Source organism: Tursiops truncatus, chromosome 2 (assembly GCF_011762595.2).
Source record: "Tursiops truncatus isolate mTurTru1 chromosome 2, mTurTru1.mat.Y, whole genome shotgun sequence".
Taxonomy (NCBI): Eukaryota; Metazoa; Chordata; class Mammalia; order Artiodactyla; family Delphinidae; genus Tursiops; species Tursiops truncatus.
In genome coordinates, this window is record NC_047035.1 from 170,117,433 (window position 1) to 170,141,258 (window position 23,826).

Below are 23,826 nucleotides of genomic sequence, written 5' to 3' on the forward strand. Positions count from 1 at the left end.
AACGCAGAGGGATCCAAAACGCCAGGTTACAGAAAAGCCACACGTTTGATTTGAGAAGGGTCTGTAGTGGTTACACTGGGGTAAGAGTATGCTTGATATCTGGACAATCATTTCAAGTCAAAATTAAGCAGCACTATAAAGACCTGACTGGAAACTCCGGAAAGACACCCCGTTTATCCATGCCACCTTACATACTTCATCCTATAATGTATTCCCCTCTAGAAGGAATCCTCCTCTCATACAGTAATTACTATCAATATGGGTAGAAACATGTCACCTAACGTATCTTGAAACAGAGCAGGCATTTACACATGTATGTGTATACCACTTCACGACCACTCTCCCCTGGGATGTGAGGTATAGAAAAGGCAAACATCTAGAAGCGGGGTGAGAGAAGGCAGGGGGAAAAAAACCTAATACTTTAAATAAATCCTTAAGAGGAGGGTATGCCACAGGAAATCGCTTGACTCATTCTCTGAAATATATTTCTTTAAAATATAAATCCAAGCCTTGACCGTTAATTTCCTTGATTATTCCAATAACCATCACTTCTCTTTAGTACATACTACATAATTATTTTTCTTGTGTCCTGTCTTTCCATTCAAGTCAAACACTTTGCTGGCTATTCCTGGTATATAAATTTCTACCTCCTACCTCGTGTTCATAGGTATCATTTTCTCTTCTTTGTGCTTCCATTTGCCAACGTGATCGTACCTCCTCAGGTCTCCATGATAGCTCTCTAGCTAATCTCAGTTCACTTTGATCACATTTCTTTTAATCTTATATTATTTATATCAATCTTATTTTCATTTTAACTTGCTACAGTTTCCAAAAACTGTACTTGATTAAGTTTGATCCTAACTCAAAATATATTAAAAGCATTTAGGAATAGAAATGATTTATTTTCTATCTTTTCCATCAGAGGATTCATATTGGTAAGAGAATGACTGTATTTGTCACCCTCCATGACACAGTTCAATGTGCTACATATCTCAATGATTCCAGCTGAAGTTGTTAACTTACTATAAGACGAATTTCATTCAGTGGTGGGAAGATATAAAGAAGTAAATTACTTTTACTTCTAAAGACTTAGAATGAAATGTTATTGGAATGAAATGTTATTGGAAGTTTAAAAGATTATTAATTTCAAGAAGAAAGCAACATTTATTTTTCTAAGTTAGGGAAAAGGCATAGTGGAAGAAGCTAACTGAAGGTCAACTCACCAATACCAGCACCAATTAACTTGAGGTGTACAGAGAGAGGAACTCACATTTATGAAGTACCTACTATGTGTTAAGGACTGGGCAGGTGATTCCTACAGTGCTATTCATTTAATCTTCATAAGGACTCTCAAGAAACAGGTGGTTATTATCATCTGATATATAAGAAAACAGATTTATAGACTGAAAAGTAACTAAAGTTATATGGTTACTAAGATTCCTAGAATTTCTATGACTGAAATTTTTAGAGATGGAAAGAGTAGATCTCCAAGAGTTAAAAATTTCAAGACAGAAGAAAGTGTATTTATAAAGATAACTGAGTCCATTCAGGAGTTGATAAGGATTAACCCAACAATGCAGGTTCCTTCCTGGTAATTTACAATGGAACATAAGGCATGGCTCGGTTTTAAAGTTATACTGGAAAAGTCAGTGAGTCAGCTGTCATACTTTAGTCATAACCATTATCGAAGTACATAAATGCAAAGATGATTAAAATAACCTAGCTAACAATGACAGAGTTGACACTGCAGTGACATATATGTGAACTTCTAAGACAACCTTTGTTAGTGCGGCAGAGAAGCTAAGCTCAGGCTCAGAAGAGAATCCTAAAGATGATTTTTCTTATCCTTCTTCTGTATTTTCCTCTGGCACAATCAATTACACAGAACTATTCTGGGGAGTGACGTCAGCAAGATGGAGGGCTAGGAGACCCCAACTCATGCCTCCCACACAAGAAGCCAACAAAAACAATAAACAGCACAAACTGAAGAAAACCCCCCAGGGAAAGTACTGGGCTACAAGGAAGCAGCAAAAAGCCCTGCAGAGCTCCAAAATAAATCAAGGATAGCTGCACAGGACAGTACAGGAAGTGTACTACCCGAGTCAAGCCATCACCCTGTCAAGAGCAGCCTGGCACCAGGAGGGATGGCCTCAGAGGACGTTCACCACACGGGGAAAAGGAGAACCCCTGCAGGCCTCTCTGCTGGAGACGTGTGCAGCCTCTGCTGCAGTGTCTCCTACCAACATTGCTCCCAGCTGACGGAGCTGATGGTGCTGACCACAGTGCTTCCCAGCCCCTGCAGCTACTCCCAGAGGCTAGAGCTGTCGCTCAGGAGACCTGCCCTCAGGGACCCCAGTCTCTCTCTGGAATGAGGCGCGCCTCAGCACCTCACCATGTACAGGATGAGCTCTGGGCCTCAGCCTTGGTTTCAGGGTAGTGGCTTTGTCCCACAGTTACCAGCACAGTGTCTGCTGCCCTGGGCCCCGCCTACTGGATACCAGGTTATAGCTCTGACCCATCATCCTCAAGGATGCTACCATCACTGAGCCCTGCCCCCCCCCCGCCCCCAGGTTGAGGCTCTGACACATCAGTGCTGAGACTGGGCAGCACTGCCCTGAGCTTGGCTGCTGAAGCTCAGCTTTAACAGATCAGCACTGCAGTTGTGCTGCTGCTACTGCCTTGTGACTGCCGCGTGGGGCCAGAAGTGAGACTCCGACCCACCATCCCCAGTCTATGCTGCTACTGCAGCCTGGGCCCAAGCCGCCACCACAGCTTGTCATCCCAGGGCCTGTGCCACTGTCACACACCCCCACACCCGTAAGCCACTGTGGGGAGCCCCTGAAACTCAGGTCCCAGGTCCACGGAAGAGCTGTACGTATGTATACCGCAGACATCAGTGCCATACCTGCAGCAAGTGCACCTGTACCTCAGGACTACTGTGGTAGTTCTGTACGCACCGGATCCTAGGACCCTGGCTCTGTTACCCTGAATGAATAGCCAAAACGATCTTGAGAAAAAAAGAACAAAGCTGGAGGTAGCACACCTCCTGATTTCAAACTATATTACCAAACTATAGTAATCAAAACGGTATGGTATTGACCTAAAAACAGTCACACAGATCAAAGGAACAAAACAGAGAGCCCAGAGATAAACGTACACTTAAATGGTCAATTAATTTACAACACAGGAGCCATGATATACAATGGAGAAAGGCCAGTCTCTTCAATAAGTGGTACTGGGCAAACTGGACCACTATCTTACACCACACACAAAATTTGATCTATTCTGAGTTAAGACTTGAATGTAAGACCAGAAACATTAAAATTCTTATTATGTAGCAAACACAGGTGGTAAGCTCCATGACATCACTCTTGGCAATGATTTTTGGATTTAACACCAAAAGTGGGGGAGTAGGTGAAATGAGTGAAAGGTTTCAGAGGTACAAGCTTTCAGTTATAAAATAAGTGAGTCATGGGGATGTAAGGTACAGCATGGTGACTATAGTTTATAATACTGTACTGCTTATTTGAAAGTCTCTAAAAGAACAAATCTTAAAAGTTCTCATCACACACATAAAAAATTTGTAATTATGTATAGTGATCAATGTTAATAGGCCTACTGAGGTGATCATTTTGCAATACATAAAAATATAAAATCATTATGTTGTGCACATGAAAGTAATATAATATTAAACATCAGTTACACCTTAAAAAATAAAAATCCTGTGGTGGTGGTGTGTAAATCACTTTGAACTCTATCATACAGGCTAAGAGACAAGGGTTAAAAATAACTACACTACAATATTATGTTAATGGATACACAATATAAAGAGATGTATACTGGGACATCAAAATAAATTATGGAGGTCACGTAAATGCATTGAACTTTCTTATGTAATTGAAGTTAAGCTGTTGTTAGCTTAAAACAGTTATAAGACTAAGATGTGTTACAAAAGCCTCATGATAACCAAAGAGCAAAAACCTATAACAGACAAACCATAAAGAGAAGAGAATCAAAGCATACTACTATAAGAAAAATCAAGTCACAAAGAAACCAACAGAAGAAGAAAGAAACTACAGAACTACAAAACAATTAATTAACAAAGTGGCAATAGTAATTCCTTACCTATCAACATTTACTGTAAATGTAAATGGTTTTATTTCTCCAATCAAAAGACACAGAGTGGCTGAATGGATAAAAGAACAAAACCCAACTCTATGTGAGTCTATAAGACTCACTTATGCTTCAAGGACATGGATAGGCTGAAAGTGATGAGACGAAAAAGATATTGCATACAAATGGAAAACAAAAGAGAACTGGGGTAGTCATCCTTATGTCAGACGAAATACCTTCTAATCAGAAACTGTAACAAGAGACAAAGAAGGTCATTATGTAATGATAAAGGGATGACTATATCAGGAGGCTATAACAACTATAAACATATATGTACCATATATTGTAGCTCCTAAATGTACTAAATAATTATTAACAAATCTGAAGGGAGAACAGAGAGCAATGAAATAAAGTAGGGGACTTCAATACCCCACATTCAACAACAGTTTGATCATGCAGACAGAAAATAAGTAAGGAAATAATGGATGTGAATTACACTTTAGACAGCATGTACCTAACAGACATATACAGAACACTCCATATACCAGCAGCAGAATATGCATTTCTTCTCAAGTGTACGAAAAGGATTCTCCAGGATAGATCACATGACAGGGCATAAAACATGTCTTACCAAATTTAAAAGTATTGAAATCACACCAAGTATTTTTTCCTACCACAATGACAGGAAACTAGAAAAAAAACCACAGGAAGAAAATGCAAAATATATGTAGATTAAACAACATGCTCCTGAACAACCAATGGGTCAAAGAAGAAATCAAAAGGGAAATCAAGAAATATCTTGAAACAAATGAAAACAGAAGCACAATGTATCAAAACTTAGGGATGCTGCAAAAGCAGTTTTAAGAAGGAAGTTTATACTGATAAATGCCTACATTAAGAAACAAAAAGACCTCAAATAAACAACCTCACGTTACACCTTAAGGAACTAAAAAAAGAAGAAAAACTACAACGGAGATATATGAAATAGAGAACAGAAATATAGAAAAAAGCAATAAAACTAACAGCTGATTTTCTGACAAGATAAACAAAACAGAATTAAAGAAGAGACATTGTAACTGTTACCACAGAAACACAGAGAAGAGACTGCTATGAACAATAACACACCAACAAATTGGACAAATGAGAAGAAACTGATTAATTCCTAGAAACATAAAACCTACTAAAACTGACTCATGAGGACAAAGAAAATCTTAATAGAGCAGTAACAAAAAGGAGACTGACAATGTAATCCAAAACCTTCCAACAAAGAAAAGTCCAGGAACAGATGGTTTCACTGGTGAATCTATGAAACAACTAAAGAGGAATTAATGCCAATCCTTCTACAAATCATCCAAAAAAGTAAAGATGAGGGGATACTTCCAAATTCACTTTGAGACCAGCATTACTCTGATACCAAAGCCAAATACGGACACTACAAGAAAACATATGAATTCATCCCTGATGAATACAGATACAAAACATTAGCAAACTGAATTCAACAGCAGATTAAAAGGACCATACACTATGATCAAGTGGGATTTATTCCAGGGATGCAAGGATGGTTCAACATATGCAAATCAACAGATCTGATATACCACATTTATAAAAGAAAAAAATTGTATGATCATGTCAGTATGCAGAAAAGGCACTTGATATAATACAAAATCCTTTCATAATAAAAACACTAAAAAATATGGTACAGAAGGAATGTTCCTCAGTGTAATAAAGGTCATAAACAACAAACCTACAGCTAATATCATACTCAGTGGTGAAAAGTGAAAATCCTTTCCTATGAGAACAGGAAAAAGACAGGATTGCTCACTTTTGCCATTTCTATTCAGCATATTATTGGAAGTCCTAGCCATAGCAATTCGGAACAAAAAGGAAATAAAAGGCATTCATATTGGAAAGGTAAAAGTAAAATGATCTCTGTTTGTGGATAACTTGGTCTTATATATAAACCCTAAAGACTCCACTAAAAAACTGTTAGAAAAATGATTTCAGTAAATTTGGAAGATACAAAATCAACATACTGTTATCAGTTGCATTTCTATACACCAACAAGAACTATCTGAAAGTGAAATTTAAAAAGCGATTGCATTTACAATAGCATCAAAAACAATGAAACGCTCAGGCACACGTTTAACCAAAGAGGTATAAGACACTGAAAACTGTAAGACACCGATGAAAGAGATTGAAGAAAACACAAATGGAAGGATACACTGTGCTCATGGATTATATCAAGAATTAATAGTGTTAAAATGTCCATACTACCCAAAGTGATCTACACAGTCAATGCAATCCTTACCAATATTCCAGTGACATTTTTTCACAGAAATAGAAAAAACTATTCTAAAATTTATTTGGAACCGCAAAAGATACTGCACCATCAAAGCCATCATCTTGAGAAAGAAGAACAAAGCCAGAGGCATCATGTTACCTGATTTCAAGCTATACTGCAAAGCTCTAATAATCAAAAGAATATGCTACTGGCATAAAAACAAGCACACAGCCCAGTGTAACAGAATAGTAAGCCCTGACATAAATTCATGAATATATGGTCAGCTAATTTTTTTTTTTTTTTATGGTCAGCTAATTTTTGATCAGAGTGCCACGAACATACAATTGGGAAAGGATAGTCTCTTCAATAAATGGTGTTGGGAAAAATGGATATCCACATGCAAAAGAATGAAACTGGACCCCTATCTTACAGTATCCAAAAAAAACAATTTGAAATGGATCAAACACCTAAGTGTAAGACTTCAAACTGTAAAGCTACTAAAAGAAAATGTAGGGAAAAAGGTCCTTGCCATTGGTCTTGGCAGTGATTTCTTGGATAAGACAGCAAAAGAACAGCCAGCAAAACTAAAATAAACAAGTGGGATTGCATTAAACTAAAGAGGTTCTGCACAGCAAAGGAAATAATAAAATTGCAACCTATAGAGTGGAAGAAAATACTTGCAAGCCATGTATCTGATAATAGGTTAATACACAAAATATATAAAGCAAAACATATAAAGACCTCCAGAGCAAAAACAAATAATTCAATTAAAAAGTTAGCAATGGACCTGAATAGACATTTTTCTAAAGAAGACATACAAATGGCCAATAGGTATATGAAAAAATGTTCAATATCACTAATCATCAGGAAAATGCAAATCAAAATCATAATGAGGCATCACCTCACACCTGTTAGGATGAACTTTATCAAAAAGACAGGAGACTGGATTTCCCTGGTGGTCCAGTGGTTAGGACTACGCGCTCCCAATGCAGGGGGCACGGGTTTGATCCCCAGTCAGGGAAGATCCACATGCCACATGGCATGGCCAAAAAAAAAAAAAAAAAAGACGAGATTAAATGTTGGTGAATTTGTGAAGAAAGGGGAAACCTTATGCACTGTTGGTGAAAATATAAAATGGTATCTCTATTAAAGAAAACAGTACAGAGATTCTTCAAACAATTAAAAACAGAACTACCATATGATTCAGCAATTCCACTCCTGGGTATATATCTGAAGGTAGTGAAATCAGCAGTTCAAAGAGACATCTGCACAATCACTGCAATATTATTTACAACAGCCAAGCTGTGGAAACAGCCTAAGTGTTTGTCAGTGGATAAAGATTACAGTGTTTATGCGTGTGTACACACACACAATGGGATATTATTTAGCCATGACAAAGAGGGAAATCCTACCTTTTGTGACAACATGGATAAACACTGAGGACATTATGCTAAGTGAAGTAAATCAGACGTAGAAAGACAAATACTGTATGATATCACTTATATGTGGAATCTAGAAAAGCTGAATTTGTAAAAACAGAGTAGAGTGGTGGTTACCAGGAGCTTGAGGTAGGTTAATTGGGGAGATGTTGTTTAAAGGTAGAAACTTGCAACTAGTAGATAAATAAGTTCTGGAGAACTAATGAACAGCAATGGTGATTATAGTCAACAATACTGTATTATGAACTTCAAAATTGTTAACAGATCAGATCTTAACTGTTTTCACCACAAAAAAGAAGTAATTATGTGATGTGATAGAGGTGTTATACCTAATGCTAAAATAGTAATCATTTTGCAATATATAAATATATCAAAGCAACATGTTGTATACCTTAAACTTACAGAATGTTATATGTCAATTATATCTCAATTATTAAAAAAAGAAATATTCTGAAACATTTATTCATCTGAATAAATAAATAAATGACTTAAGCTCTTTGAAAAGTTATTCAAGAGGTGGTATTTTTCCCTATTTAACACCATCAGAGATCAAGATTCAAGTAACCATAACTTTAGTACAACAAGAAACACAAAACCCTTATACCATGTGAGAATATGATGATCACTGAAGTTTCCTATTTTTTTTGGTTCCCATTTTCACCATTTCCTATTTAAAAATTTCAAGAAATGCAAGCCTACATTTCTTTCAATAATCCCATAACTCTTTAAAAATAAAACTCAGGAAAGTATCAATATATTTCAAACATATGAAAATATAAAACAGAGGCAATGTTAATAAAAAATAAAATCTTTTACCTTCTGGATCGTAAGTTTGAAAAACTCTTCTGGCTTGTTCTGAAGGAGCCTCAGGGGCAACTAAAGCCATATCCTGAAAACATAAAAAAGCATGCTATCAACGAGCTACAATATAATGGCATTGAAAATAATGACTGATAGTTTTGCTTTATATTATTGTCCAAGTAAAAAATCTAACTGGAAGCATACTCTAGTTTTCAAATATTTAAAAATTAAATCCAGAGATATGACAGCAAACAATTACATAGGAATGCAATTGAAATTTACTACTTTAGGAAGTATGTTACATCAATACCTAGGCACATCAATAATCAAGTTCTGCATGTTCAGAATTTTAACTTTTATTAAAGGAAATATCGAAAAGGCGGATTTCTTTTTCCCATAAAACTCTCTATCATGACTAGTTTCTTTACAAAGTAAGCAATATTACAATTTACCAAAACTAAGCACAGAATTCACTGTTAACTTGGACTCTTCACAAACCTTTACTCCACATATATCAACCATTATGAAACTCTACACTTGACTGACATGAAACTAGAATCTAGGTTCTAATTGTTTTCCTCTATTCGTAAATCTGGTCCAAGCATCTGCCTGTAATTGTGTTCACTCAGACACACCTCATCAGAGAACAAGTTTCCAAGCATCCCTTTTTACCATCTTGAATCCTTTTTAAGAAGTGGGTATAAAGGGAACATATCTCAACATGATAAAAGCTATTTACGACAGATCCACAGCCAACATAATACTCAATGGTGAAAAGCTAAAAGCCTTCCCGCATATAAATTAATGAACTTAGAACACTCCCTCAACACCATACACAAAAATAAACTCAAAATGGCTTAAAGACTTTAATATAAGACATGACACTATAAAACTCCTAGAAGAGAACACAGGCAAAACACTGACATAAACCACAGCAATGTTTTCTTAGGTCAGTCTCCCAAGGCAATAGAAATAAAAGCAAAAATAAACAAATGGGACCTAATCAAACTTATAAGCTTTTGCACAGCAAAGGAAACCATAAAGAAAAAAACAGACAACCTACAGAATGGGAGAAAATATTTGCAAATGATGCAACTGACAAGAGCTCAATTTCCAAAATATACAAACAGCTCATACAACTCAATAACAAAAAAACAACCCACTCAAAAAATGGGCAGAAGGGGCTTCCCTGGTGGCGCAGTGGTTGAGAGTCCGCCTGCAGATGCAAGGGACACGGGTTCGTGCCCCGGTCCGGGAAGATCCCACATGCCGCCGAGCGGCTAGGCCCGTGAGCCATGGCCGCTGAGCCTGCGCGTCCGGAGCCTGTGCTCCGCAACGGGAGAGGCCACAACAGTGAGAGGCCCGCGTACCGCAAAAAAAAAAAAAAAAAAATATGGGCAGAAGACCTAAATAGACATTTCTCCAAAGAAGATATACAGATGGCCAATAGGCACATGGAAACATGCTCATCGCTAATTATCAGAGAAATGGATTCAGAACTACAATGAGGTACAACCTTGCACAAGTCAGAATGGCCACATAATGTCTACAAATAATAAATGCTGGAGAGGGTGTGAAGAAAAGGGAACCCTCCTGCACTGTTGGTGGGAATGTAAATTGGTGCAGCCACTATGGAGAACAGTGTGGAGGTTCCTTAAAAAACTAAAAATAGAACTACCATACGACCCAGCAATCCCATTCCTGGGCATATATCCGGGGAAACCCATGGTTTGAAAGGATACATGCCCCCCCATGTTCATAGCAGCACTGTTTATAGGAGCCAAGACATGGAAGAAACCTAAATGCCTATTCACAGATGAATGGATAAAAAGATGTGCTGTACACACACACACACACACACACACACACACACACACACACACACACACACACAATGGAATACTACTTAGCCATAAAAAAGAATGAAATAATGCCATTTGCAGTAACATGGATGCACCTAGAGATTATCATACTAAATTAAGCCAGAAAGTCAAATACTGTATGATATCACTTATATGTGCAATCTAAAATACGATACAAATGAACTTATTTACAAAACAGAAACAGACTCACAGACACAGAAAACAAACTTATGGTTACCAAAGGGGAAAGGGGGTGTGGGAGGGATAAATTCGGAGTTTCGGATTAGCTGATACAAACAACTATACATAAAATAGATAAACAACATGGTCTTCTGTACAGCATGGAGAACTATATTCAATATCCTGTAATAAACCATAATGGAAAAGAATATGAAAAAGAGTATATATATTTGTATAACTGAATCGCTTTGCTGTACACCAGAAACTAACTCAACATTGTAAATCAACTATACTTCAATAAAAAAAAAAAAAAGTTGTGGGGTATAAAAGTCAAAAAGAATTTAAATTGCTGTTTCTCTGTGGAAATACATTTTTGTAAGAAATGCACTAATTAACTTTTGTCCTAATCATCCTGCCCTTACCTCAAAGATGAATAAACTCTAAGAGTCAATTAGAGTAGTTATTTTTAAAAACTTAATTAATTAATTTTTGGCTACGTTGGGTCTTCATTGCTGCATGCGGGCTTTCTCTAGTTGTGGTGAGCAGGGGTTACTCTTCCCTGTGGTGCGCGGGCTTCTCTTGTTCGTGGCTTCTCTTGTTGCAGAGCACGAGCTCTAGGTTCGTGGGCTTCAGTAGTTGTGGCATGTGGGCTCAGTAGCTGTGGTACTTGGGCTCGGTAGCTGTGGCTCGCGGGCTCTAGAGCGCAGGCTCAGTAGTTGTGGCACACGGGCTTAGTTGCTCTGCAGCATGTGGGATCTTCCTGGACCAGGGCTTGAACCCGTGTCACCTGCATTGGCAGGCAGATTCTTAACCACTGTGCCACCAGGGAAGCCCCTAGAGTAGTTCTTACTGGGCCATGCCTGAACACCTCCTCAATAGTATGTTCGGTTCATATAGGAGTAGAAATCAAATGGGTACGGGAATCAAAACAACGGAATATATACAAGCTCCTACACAGTTTTAATGTGTTAAAATAAATGATAAAGTACTTTTTAAAATCTGTTATTTTATAACATAGTAAAATTTGGTGATGTACAATTATTTCCCTTTTACCATCCTGTGTTAGCAACTTTTAGGGTCTCCTTTTCATGCATTTTCAATGTTATTTTGTAGATAATACACATGTCAAAGGACATGCTTTCATCTGGTTCAACCTTCAATGCCTTTCTGATTTTATGATCCAGTCCTTTACTGCTGGACACTTGGATCGTGTCTAATCTTTTGCCATAACCAATGCTGCACCAAATAAACTTGAACATGTAATTTCATACATGAACAGTTGTATCTGTAGGACAGAGTTCCAGAGTAGGATTGCTGGGCCAAAGAAAGAAGGCATTTAAAATTCTGGTAGAATACTGCCAGATTCTTGGGTTAACTTTGTTCACTTAACCTATTTTTAACAATATTTCTTAAAGTGCTTTTCTGTGTCCAATACATCACCAGGACAGTCTTAGCTCTATCATCACCTTTATATCAAGGCTAGGATTGCAGCGTCAGCTCTCAGATTTAGGGAGCAATTACTAGCACAGGGCTATCGTTATTATTACTCCTTAGCTTCTTTTACCACTCCCAAACCTTAACTGCAAACATTTCTACGTGGATTCCAGAATAAGCTTTAGCCCCCTGAACTATTTCCAACTCTCCTTCCTTTTTTCAATTCTTCCCTTTAGAATGGCTGTTGGAATTTGTGGATGAGTGCTGCCACTGAAATCCTCATGGAGGAGAAGGTATACAGCTGGAGATGAGATTTTACGCAAGGGGGAACATTTGGAGACACAAGATGAAGATATAGTCATTCTTCCTATTCACAATCTGTTGCATTTCAACCTTTATTACTAGTAAGTGATGAGCCAAAGTTTGAAATGAGTTTTAAAACATTACTTCAAAATTTCTAAATATTAATTAAAAGTATGATCTAAATAGTAGGAAAGGGAATATTGTTTTTCTTGGTCAAAATAAAACAAACACTCTTTTGGGGGAAGAGGTGGCAGAGAATATAAATGAAGCATCATTTTAATCTTCCTACAAAGTGAAGTTTTGGGAAATTACTACCATTTATAAAGTTGGGGGAACAAGGAAGATTCCATTTTTAGCCAGAGAAAAAGGTCTGCATCAAATTCTCTGGCATTAAAGATTTCAGAAAATGCAGGAGTGCAAAAAAAAAAAAAAAAAAAAAAATTTAACGTGAACTACCTGATGCCTCATCTCTAAGTTCCAAGTGGTACAAATAAAAAATATACTATGCTTATGTAGAAAAAAATTAAACTTAATGAAATGTTCACTGCTTATCATCTGCCTCTGGTTATGAACATATAAAAAAATTAGGCTTCAGAAAATGTGTTCTTAGCTCTTGTTTGAATAGGCCTGGCCTGATATAGAAAGATCAGTTGAAGCCTAGGGGAAACTCCTGGCATACTCTGGTTTAACAAGTGTTCGTTTAGAGTAAGGGCTGCCACATGATTTCTGTAATGGGCCAAAAAGTAAATATTTTTGGCTTTGCAGGCCATAAGGTAGCATGATAATACAATGCATAGGCAGCAAGATGGTACGATATATAAACAAATGCACATGGCTGTGTTCCAATAAATTACAAAATAGGTGGTAGGGCTTGATTTGGCCTGTGGGCCATAGTTTGCTGACCCATGATTTAGAGAATATATTATATTTTTTCCCCAAATGCTCTAACACTGAGTAAACATGCCTTCTTTTGACTCATCTGCAGATATAATGATATCTTAATCACCTTACTAGGTTTTACCAAGATGATATTTTGGGTCTCATCTGAGAGAGAAAAGAGGGTAGGAAGTTCTAGCTGGCAGGAACAGAATCATGAGAGGCAGAAAGATGTGAATTAGTGTAGCACAAGGGGAACTGACAGAGCTGAAGAGGACTGAGAACTGTGAGAGGCAAGGAGTAGTTAGGCAGGGAAATCAGTGTTGATGGGAGAACGAACTGACTCTGAACGTGCAGGGTTTGTAGGTGATGCACGTGGCTGTCTTAATGCTCGGCACACTACGATCACCCAGGGCTGCCCATCGTAGGCTTCTCATGCGCCAGGAGAAAGAGGCCATGGGCCCTAGAGGAGGTCAAGGCTGGAGAGCCTGCCAGGTAAGACACGGAAACAGGTGAACGCAGATTACTTCAAAGACGTCAGAATAGAGTATTTCCAAAAAGGAATTTAGAGAAGTTCTTGCTTGAAGCTTAAAAGTGTGAAACAAGTATCTCAAAACGCTGTGAGGAAACAACAAAAAACCTCCAGATGTAAACTACCAAAACAGAAATTCCTTTTTTCCTCTCAAAATACAACCCAGTGGTAGTGGTCAGGTTCCACATAATAAAACCATCAACTCTAACTGTCATCACTAATAACGCAAATTGTGTCTTGAACGATTAAGAAACAAAAATCTTGCTTGCTCCTTTGGTCTCAGTGATATACTAATAGCTAATATGCTAAACTCCTTAGGAATTAACCATTCTTAATAATGTCACTTATTTTAAGATGTGTTTATACAAGAGGGGTGAAAAAAAACAAAGGCCAAAACAAAAAAGATTACAGTAAATTCTAATGAAAACATTCCAAAAGTTTTCATCCACAAATCAAAACCAGTACAATCTTCCAAATTGATTATTGCTTGCTTATTCTGAATGTTTACAATGCTTTTTAGATTATTATAGAAAAAGATCTCTTAGTTAAAGCTTGTTTAAATTTATATAATGTTTAAACGTTTATAGATGAAATCAGGACAAGTTACGAAACCACCTTCTCTTCCCATTAAAGTGCTTCATCCTGAACTCCTTTTACCTTTCTAATTCGATTTAAAATAACAAATTCCAACACTCACTTTTACCAATTTATTTAACTTAAACACCTCTGAACAAGGCTTCCGGTTTAAGACCTGGAGCAGAATGATCCATGTAGTAATTTTGGTAATATATTAATATTATATATATTTCGTATTTGCATAGCAAGTTTGAACAGCAAGTATAGAATTCCATTAATTGAGAAAGAGTCCTTTACAACCTTAAGATATACAACTTGTGTGAGATACAACTGCCAAATTTTTCTCATTGCACATGAAATGATTTAACTAGAAAGGATAAAGTAAAATAGAACTCTTACGTAAAGACTGTGTAGGTGTGAATAATACAAAGAAGGGATTCTACCCTCAGATTTTCCATTTCCAAAACTTAATATGGCAATAGCTTTCAGATTACATATTTATTTTTCCCATATAACTATCCACACGGCCATAATGTTTTGATACTGTCAAGCCTATTAGATGACATAAAGACCTAGTCTATACATTTAATGTCACAATCTAATGGAAGAGAGAAAAATATGTTCCTATGTTTCCACAAATATTATTAATATTATCTTAAAATTACCTTCTCAAATAACATTCAAACATACATTAATCCCCCACCCTCAAAAAACTGTTGAGTTATAAATAAGTAGAGATTCCAATGATGTAATTCCAAATTATCTAAGTCAGCAAGGATACTTGTAAGCATTTTCTTTTTTTTCATCCCCAGTTGTAGCACTTAGGAGAAGACTTCACTGTGTACTGCACCTGAAACTCTTTAAGGTACTCCCACTAGCAAGAGATTCTAAACATGAGTCTAATATTTAAATAATATTTTAATTCACTATGCTTTTAAACTCTGATTTATCATCAACATTGTTAACTTTAAAAGTAGTTCTCTACATTAGTCAAATATAGTCAGATGCTTTCATCACAGGACTGTTAGGGCAAACAACCCCTTCTCAGCCAATTTACTGGTCAACAGGGATTGCTAAACAATATAGCGTTTAAAATTATCTAGCCTCACCCAACTTCCCTTAACTGGCAAAGTGCTACAGAAGAGAAGAGGGGGGAAAAACCCCCAAAAGCCAACAAACAAACCAAAAAACCACCAAGGTGTAACGGGACTATCTAATATCCTAGAGTCATGAAACAAATATCTTTTTCATGTAGCACTGTCTGTTCACCATAAACCTTTTAAAATGTTGTAAAATTAGCTACCCTTCTAAACACCTACAGAAATATAAGGAAGGCCCGTGTTCAGCTCGTTAGCTAGGTGTAAGTATGTAGCTCATTACTGGAAAGGTCTTTAAAGCTTATTTATTATACCTTTCATCATTATCAGGAGCAATCTGCTGTCAGGAGTAATCAAGGAGCCTCTGAGAACTTGTCTTCAGGAATGGTCATGCACACATAGATGACATTCTAGCTTGCAGACAACATCTGATAGTGCTACTAAGAGTCCTTCCAAAAAAATAATAAAGTTAACTGGTATATAATTTCCCTTTAGGCTTTAAGTAAAATTTTGCTTTAAAAATCACTTTATTGGGCTTCCCTGGTGGCGCAGTGGTTGAGAGTCCGCCTGCCGATGCAGGGGACGCGGGTTCGTGCCCCGGTCCAGGGAGATCCCACATGCCGCGGAGCGGCTGGGCCCGTGAGCCATGGCCGCTGAGCCTGCGCGTCCGGAGCCTGTGCTCCGCAACGGGAGAGGCCACAACAGTGAGAGGCCCGCGTACCGCAAAAAAAAAAAAAAAAAAAAAATCACTTTATTGTATGTTCCATATTGACTCTTCACTACCTACCTAGGAAAATAATTTGGGAACCAGTGTGAAACATATTGTAAATCAGTTGTCAAATGCTCTCAAGTATATAATGTTCTTCAGTGCCAGTGTCAGAAACAGAATTCAGTTAATGCCATTAATTGAAAATATGTAGGACAGTGGTCTTTTTTCTTACTCTTCCATGATTTCCCAAACAATGCGCAAAAGGCCCAGCTACTCCAAAACAGCCCACTGCTGACTTGTGTTGTGTCAGCAGAGAAGTCAGGGTAGGAAACATAAAGCAAAGCCCTTTGGGATTCTTTCTACACAGGAACATACACTCTAAATGTGTAAGTGAAATAAGGTAGTAGGAGGAAAGTCTCCGACAGATATGATCTGCCATGATCATTACAATTATTAATATTAACCACTGGACTTCTTTTTCTCCCTATTGCCATGACTGTACAACTCACAGTAGGGACCCCTCTAGCCTTTCTCCAGTGGTTTCTGCCAGAGAATTCATCCCTCAGGCCCAAGGCGTCCACTCTCTTATGCATCTAGAATCACTTTCTGTGTTCTCTCGTTTACTATGAAGAACCGGACCAAGAGAAGCTCTTTGCCATTTAACTACTGTATGTCATTAAAGAAACAGCTAACACAGCCATTACTCTCTAGGCACATGGACACCTACAAAATTCAAGAAAAATGATTATCTGACTTTTTTAAATGGTAGAAATTAATACTATATAATCACCTGGGCAAAAATCAATCTGACAGTCAAAAATTCCTCCTTATTTCTAGGCAAAGACTCTTTATATCCTTTAAATTAAACTCTGTTAAATCACGTGGACCCACAGTTACCCATGGTGGTAGATTTGGTACCGTTGTTCTCAATTCCTTGCGCTTCCCTGTAAGAGTACAATCGCTGCTTTTTGCTATGGGACCCATAGTACCTCTTTGTGGGTGTCTACTTCCTAGCCGCACTGACATCAGGGATTAGCCAGGTGCCTTTTTTGGCCAGAGAAATACAAGCAGAAGTGACATTCTGCCAGCTCCTGGAAGAGCTTTAAGTGTCATCAGTGGCTGGGCCAGGCGTCTTCCTCTTCTCCCTCTGCCAGGAGAACTGCCCCTTCCTGACAGAGGCTACTCCTCGGTCCAGATCACAGCAGGGGAGAGGCACCTGGAGGACACGTGCAGCCAGCATACAAATTAAGAGAAAGAAGCTTCGGTGTGTGTGTGGGGGGAGAGGGCTATGGTGGGAACAGTTTGCCCCAGCACAGGCAAAAAGACGGTGCACTGTTTGCAGTTTAAACGTAATAAAACTCACTTTGTCAAATTCCTCTTTATCATCATCCCATGCAGGCAGTTCTAGACAATTTCAGTGGTCAAACATCCCACCTACCTGGGGTGGACTGCTCTCATTGCCTCCCCTCCCCACTTCTTGACTACTACTGCGTAAATCACTCAAATTTTAGGATTGTTTGTGACTTCAGGAAGCTGGCAAAAAGAATTAAACCCTAATATTCTGGCTGGGGTTTCAGCTCGCTTATGTCACATGTATAATATCTGCTCGTCCCATTCAAACTTGACCTATTTTTTCCTCTTCTATTCCTCCATGCTATCCACTGACACTGATTTTAACAATACAAGCTGCATATGGAGAATCTCCACATATACACACTTCCTGTGTTTCCTATGAAAATGGATGCCTAGAAAGATGACTGACATAGTAGTCCACACAACACTGGTCATTTAAGCTTGGTAGGCTTGGATTAGTATAAATGCAAAGTGAGGGACCTCCCTGACCCTACATTCCCCCAAATCCTACCTCCTTTTCTATTATTTTAAACAGGGTTTTACTGTGAAAAATAGTGAAAATACTCAATTTTTAATACTCTTAAGTTTTATCAAGCTTCACAGAGAAGTTCTTACTGTTCATTAAGTAACTGTTCTACTTCCATGAATAGGCTTTACATTCATGACTTGAATGTTCATGTTTAGCCTTTCATATCAAGATAAGCATGCAAACATAGTATAGATGGGGGGCTTCACTGGTGGTGCAGTCATTGAGAGTCCGCCTGCAGATGCAGGGGACACGGGTTCGTGCCCCGGTCCGGGAAGATCCCACGTGCCGCGGAGCGGCTGGGCCCGTGAGCCATGGCCGCTGAGCCTGCGCGTCCGGAGCCTATGCTCCGCGGCGGGAGAGGCCACAACAGTGAGAGGCCCGTGTACCGCAAAAACAAAACCAAAACAAAACAAAACAAAACAAACATAGTATAGATGGTCTGGGGAGAAATGATTATTTCAGCTGGTGCTGTACCTGATCCCAAGTTTTGCTTCCATCTTAATCTCCTAGCACAACGAGTATGGTTCAGCCATACTGAACCAATTACTATTCTCCAAATACAGCCCGAAGTTTCCCAACCCACATCTCTTGCCTTTTTGCTTACGCTTTTCCCAAGACTAGAATACATTCATTTCATGTAAGTCTAATATACGTCATGTCCTTTAATTCAAGTATCAGCCCTCTGCACCCCCCTCCCCCCTTTCAATCTCCGTTTCACACTACAATAAAAATTTGCTTGTTTTCCTAAGGGACAGAAGTAGCTAAAAGCTCGGGAGACAGAATCCTTGCTTTAGCCAGTAGGTGTTAGTTTTCTCTTTTATACCCAGAGTATAAAATGTAGATGAAAACGGAACGTATTTCACAGGGTTGCATTGAGGATTGAATGACAAATGCATGTAAGATGCTTATCACAGTGCCTGATACGGAGCAAGCACTCAGTAGAATTACCTAGTAAACTATTATAATGTATTATTATTACTATTTTTGGCCTCACGGCGTGGCATTCGGGATCTTAGTTCCCCGACCAGGGACTGAACCCGCACCCCCTGCAGTGGAAGCGTGGAGTCTTAACCACTGGACTGCCAGGGAAGTCCCTACAATGTTATTATGAATCCTTGCATTTCAACAGTACTTAGCACCATGCCCAGTGTCTGCTCTACTAGGTACTGGGGGAAAGCAGCTAAATCAGGTAGTACCCGATCACAAGGAGGTAGGAAGTTTAAAGAAATTCCACGAGCATAAGGGAGTGAGAGAATCAGCAATCACATCACAAAAGCTGTCAAGCAAGGCTGGACCATGAATGCTGAGCAGGACTGTGATCACAACCTGGGCAGATGATAACATAAACAAAAGCACAGGAAAATAAACAAAATCATAAACCTGTTAATACTCACTATCATACATTAAATATATGCTGTAAGGCCTTTTCTGCTACCCGCTCCATTTGCTACAATTATTTTCATCAATTCTAGACGGACAGGTAGAGATGTGGACTCATCAATGCTGATTCTAATGAAAACTCACGGACTTCACTCATAACAGAACGCCTTTAGGCCTTTATATCAGCGATACTTTATCTTGCTTGGACAATTATTTGGGTTCTACTGTAACAAAAAGTTGTAAGAAACAAATTCAAATGGAAAGAGGAACTAATTTCAGTAAGCTGGGTGACATCACTGACATGATTAACTAAGAGAAAAAAAATTCATAAAAACCAATACAGAAACATGACAAGTTATGATTTAAACTATAAAGATTAATACTTTAGCTCTTAAATCCATTTCCTTTCTGTAGCAGATAAGGCATGAAATTTAAACAAATGCACAAACTCTAAAATATACTTAGGATAAACGGATGGGATGACTAAACCGCATTAATACATAAGAAAACCCTATTATTTTACAAAATGCCCAACTGTGAATCTAATTATATTCCAACTCCCAAGACTTTTACCCAGTAATTCAAGATACATAGAAGTGAATATTCTTTATAATAAGATCTATAAAGCATCATTTTACTTCATTTCCTTAAAACTGTGGATACATGTAGAGGAATGTATTAATGGTAAAGTAGAACTGTCCAACTTTTGAACACCCTCAAAAAGGGCTCTATCATGTAACTGCAGTAGTCTTGTTAATGTTACACTGAAGAGTGATACACAAAGGAGCTTGCTCTGTAGAAAGAATTCTATCTAGATTCCCAGGAACAGATACCACTGTAAGAACAGTCTGCTCATGCAGGAACAGTTAAATGTTTTGTTTCTCCTTTGCATTAAATTCAGTTTCTCTATATACTGTGCCTTTAAACAGAAGTGTGTTTTCATGTGTTCTTATCTAAAAGGAAAACTGCTTTATCATAGGAAAGGTCAAAGGTGACACTCTGTATACACATACAAAGAGTCCTTTTATAACCATAAGAGAGAACAAAAAGGAATGTAAAACTCATCTTCCCAACTTCAAAAGAAAGTCTGAAATGGATTACCAAGGAAATTAGTCACTGATCTTCTGAAGATGAAATTAGATGTTACAGGTAGGTTCCAACTATTTTTATGTTGTACCAGCAGCTGTCATCCCAGAGATTCAAATGCACAAAACCAAAAATGCCTAATTTATTTGTCTAACACTTTATATATATATAATTCTAATAATATTAAAGTATCATATTTTCAAATTTAAAGCCCTTGTCTTGAATTTGCATTGAAAATTAAGTCCATAATTAGTTCCAGTTCAAGGGGAAAATATGAAAGTGACCCAAGTAATTTAATCTTAGGCCCCAAATATAAAAAAGGAAGTCAATGAGGCAAAGGGAAAAATGATGATTAGAGAGATGAAAAACATAACAGGACAAATGTCCAAATGTTCTATCAGGTAATACTTGGGCATTTAAAGTATATTAACATGTCTCAGTACGAAAAGGCCTGGCTTCTAAAAGAAGAAATGATTTAATATATTATAAAACAAATGTTACACCACCTTGTTTTAACAATAAAGTTCTAAATTCCTTAAGCATCTACTGGTCAAAATCATTTCTTCTACCTGTTCAGGAGATCTGCAGGTTTTCAACTAACTCATGAAGAGTACCATGGTATATGTGAACACCCTACCCATGCACACAGGGCTCGCTCCCTCCCAAGGTACAGATCGAAAGGTTTTACTCTGCCATCGTTCAGAAGGCCTTCTTGGAGCATTCTCTACCTTACTTAACAGAAACTGTCTCCTTCTTTGAGGAGGTCCATGTACGTACACTGTACTACAGTTCACCTCACCCACATCCTTCCCCCCCACAAGGTAGTTTTATTGTCAAACCATAAATACAACACTGAGATGAAATCATTTAAGCAACTGATCCTCCCTAACCATTAAAACAATGTCTTTTTGCCTTGGCATCAACCAACTGGGAAATAATGTTGCAAGAATTCGGGGTGTAGGGGGTGCTGAATTTCCGGCAGGGGCTTTTGGCGATTTAAGGAACCAAGTGGAACTTTCCTCTTCTCCCTAGGAATGTCCCACTTTTGGACAAGAACAGACAGGTAAAAAGAGCAACATTTAAACAGCTCAGTTTTAAATTTTATTACCTTGTAAAAATCTTTTTTTTTTTTTTTTTCTGTTCCTTTCCTCCATTTGACATCAGTAAAAGTTTTAAACACCACAAAACTGATTTGGGTGTAAATGGCAAATGGTACCAAAACAAAATGAAACCAAAAATCCAAAGGACAAACAGAAAAAAAGCCTAAATAAACCCTCAAGTTTGGTCTTGGGGGTTTACATATCACAAGAACCGTCAACTCAACCCCCAGGCAACGTGACTCCTTGGAGAACTGCTGGGTCCACACCAATGACACAGGAGACCGGAAACAACGTCTTCTGTTAATTAACACAGCAAGGGTGACACTAGGTAACTTGTTTTTTTAAATACAGTACAGTGTACACAGGTCCCAAGAAAACCCTGCATAAGCCCCTTGTGGAGACTTGAGCCAATGCACTGGCTGTTTATAAAAATATTGTGTTGCTACAAAAGTATAAATTAATGCTACTGGTACTAAGAAATATTAAACACATAAAACTTCCAAGGATTAAGAAAAATATTCATTAGTACCTGTAGAAAACTCTGGCCTAAAAAGATTTTTTTGTGTTTCTTTTCTTGTAAATTTTTTTTTTTTGGTATTTTTTTAAGATGACTTGAGTTTCTTGCACTCAGAGACACACAGTCAGCTGTGCCTATGGCATTGCCTAGAACGTCTTAACTACTGAGAAAGGCTGGGGGTGCACACGCATGGGTACTGAGTGGGGCCCGGGAGGGAGGGGCACCAAGGCTTTCTCAAGATTTACCTGATGTGAAAGAATCACTGATGCGAAGTCACGGGGAAAAGAAAAAGGCAGGATCATCACAGCACAACTGAGAATAATTTATGCTTTTTTAAAAATATCTCTGCTTCAGGTGGTTGCACAAAATGATTTCCTGATGCTTGGCACCTGAATGACCCTGGACGCACTGCCCGGCGGGGCCGGGAGACTCCAGCCCCGTGCCAGGCCACGAGCTCGCTCACCGCTTTGGAACCCAGCCCCCTGGCTGGGTGGGAGGGAAGGGTCCCAGGTAGGGGCCGGCTGCCACCTGGGTTGCTGGAGGAGCCCCCCTTCCGGCTGGCCTCAGACCCCACAGTCTCTTGCCAACCTGGACTTCAGGAAGCGCCACAGGGATCCCAGACCCCTGAGGCTGCGGACCAGGCCAGGCTGTGCCCCTTTAAGGAACTTTGGATCGAAGAGTCAAGGTGCCCGGTGGGACGCGTGAGTGGGGAAGACACCCATGGGTCCTGATGCTGACACCCAACTGCAAACGTAGCAAATCCTTCTCTGTACAGGAGTTGAACCTTTAAAGCATCGCCCGTGGTGGTGGAGGGGCATGAATATAACAAACGGCAACCCGCTGCCCTTCACCCTCGTCAAAGTGGGAGCAGGTGCCTCTTCGCACAGAAACCACAGGGTCCCTCCAGGGGATGGTGGGGCTCCACTGACCACGATCCTCAAACGCAAATGAAGAGAGGAAGAAAAACAACAACAACAAAATCCTCCAGAAAACCCTGAAAAGGGGACACTGGGAGGGAAACAGAAGAGGGAAAACACTGCATCACTGGGGCACCATAACTGGCCTAGCAAACATAAGCCACAGTGAAGAGGGGGCAGGCCCCTTCCCAGTTCTCCCACTGGCCCGGCTGGATACAGGGGGCTGAGGTGGGGCTGGCGGGGCTGAGACAGGAGCCCCCAGCCACTGTCTCCAGCGGACAGCCTGAGCCTTACTTAGCCTCCTGGTTTCATCTAAACCAGCAACCTTTCTAGAGGCCCTCCCTCAGGTACGTCCCAGGGACAGAGGCACTGCCGCTGTGCCCAAGGCAAGGGCAGAGCTTTGAACCTGCCCGGCTCAGTGGGCAGGAGGAGACTGCTGGCCGTGCTTTGGGTGCCTCCTCTTCCCGTCTCTGCAGGCACATCCATTGTCACAGCAACACTCAAGTACAGTCCCCTTCTGGGCCATGGCTCACAGGACCTCCCTTCTCCATCTACATCCCAGGTTCATTCCAAACCTGTCTTGTGAACCTGTGCCCGCAAGGGTGCATGCTGCATCCCTGACAGCTCTCCAGGTGCCCACTTTCCAAGGAGTCTAGTCCAAGTCCAGGCGCAAGCCTAGGGGACCCCTAAAGGCAGAGGGTCTGCTTCACAGTGGAAAACACGCCCTGCAGAGTTTTTCTC

At 39.2% G+C, this 23,826-nt stretch overlaps 1 protein-coding gene across 5 annotated transcripts in view; it reads right to left on the minus strand.

Annotated features, from left to right (window-relative positions):
- The window catches only part of MINDY3 (MINDY lysine 48 deubiquitinase 3), a 93,675-nt gene that overhangs the window by 16,051 nt on the left and 53,798 nt on the right, over nt 1–23,826 (minus strand). For all 5 annotated transcript variants that reach the window (XM_073801695.1, XM_073801694.1, XM_019933498.3 and 2 more), the window contains one exon: nt 8,650–8,722. In XM_073801695.1, coding sequence (XP_073657796.1) covers nt 8,650–8,722 — 73 coding nt within the window. The remainder of the gene's footprint in view (nt 1–8,649; nt 8,723–23,826) is intronic.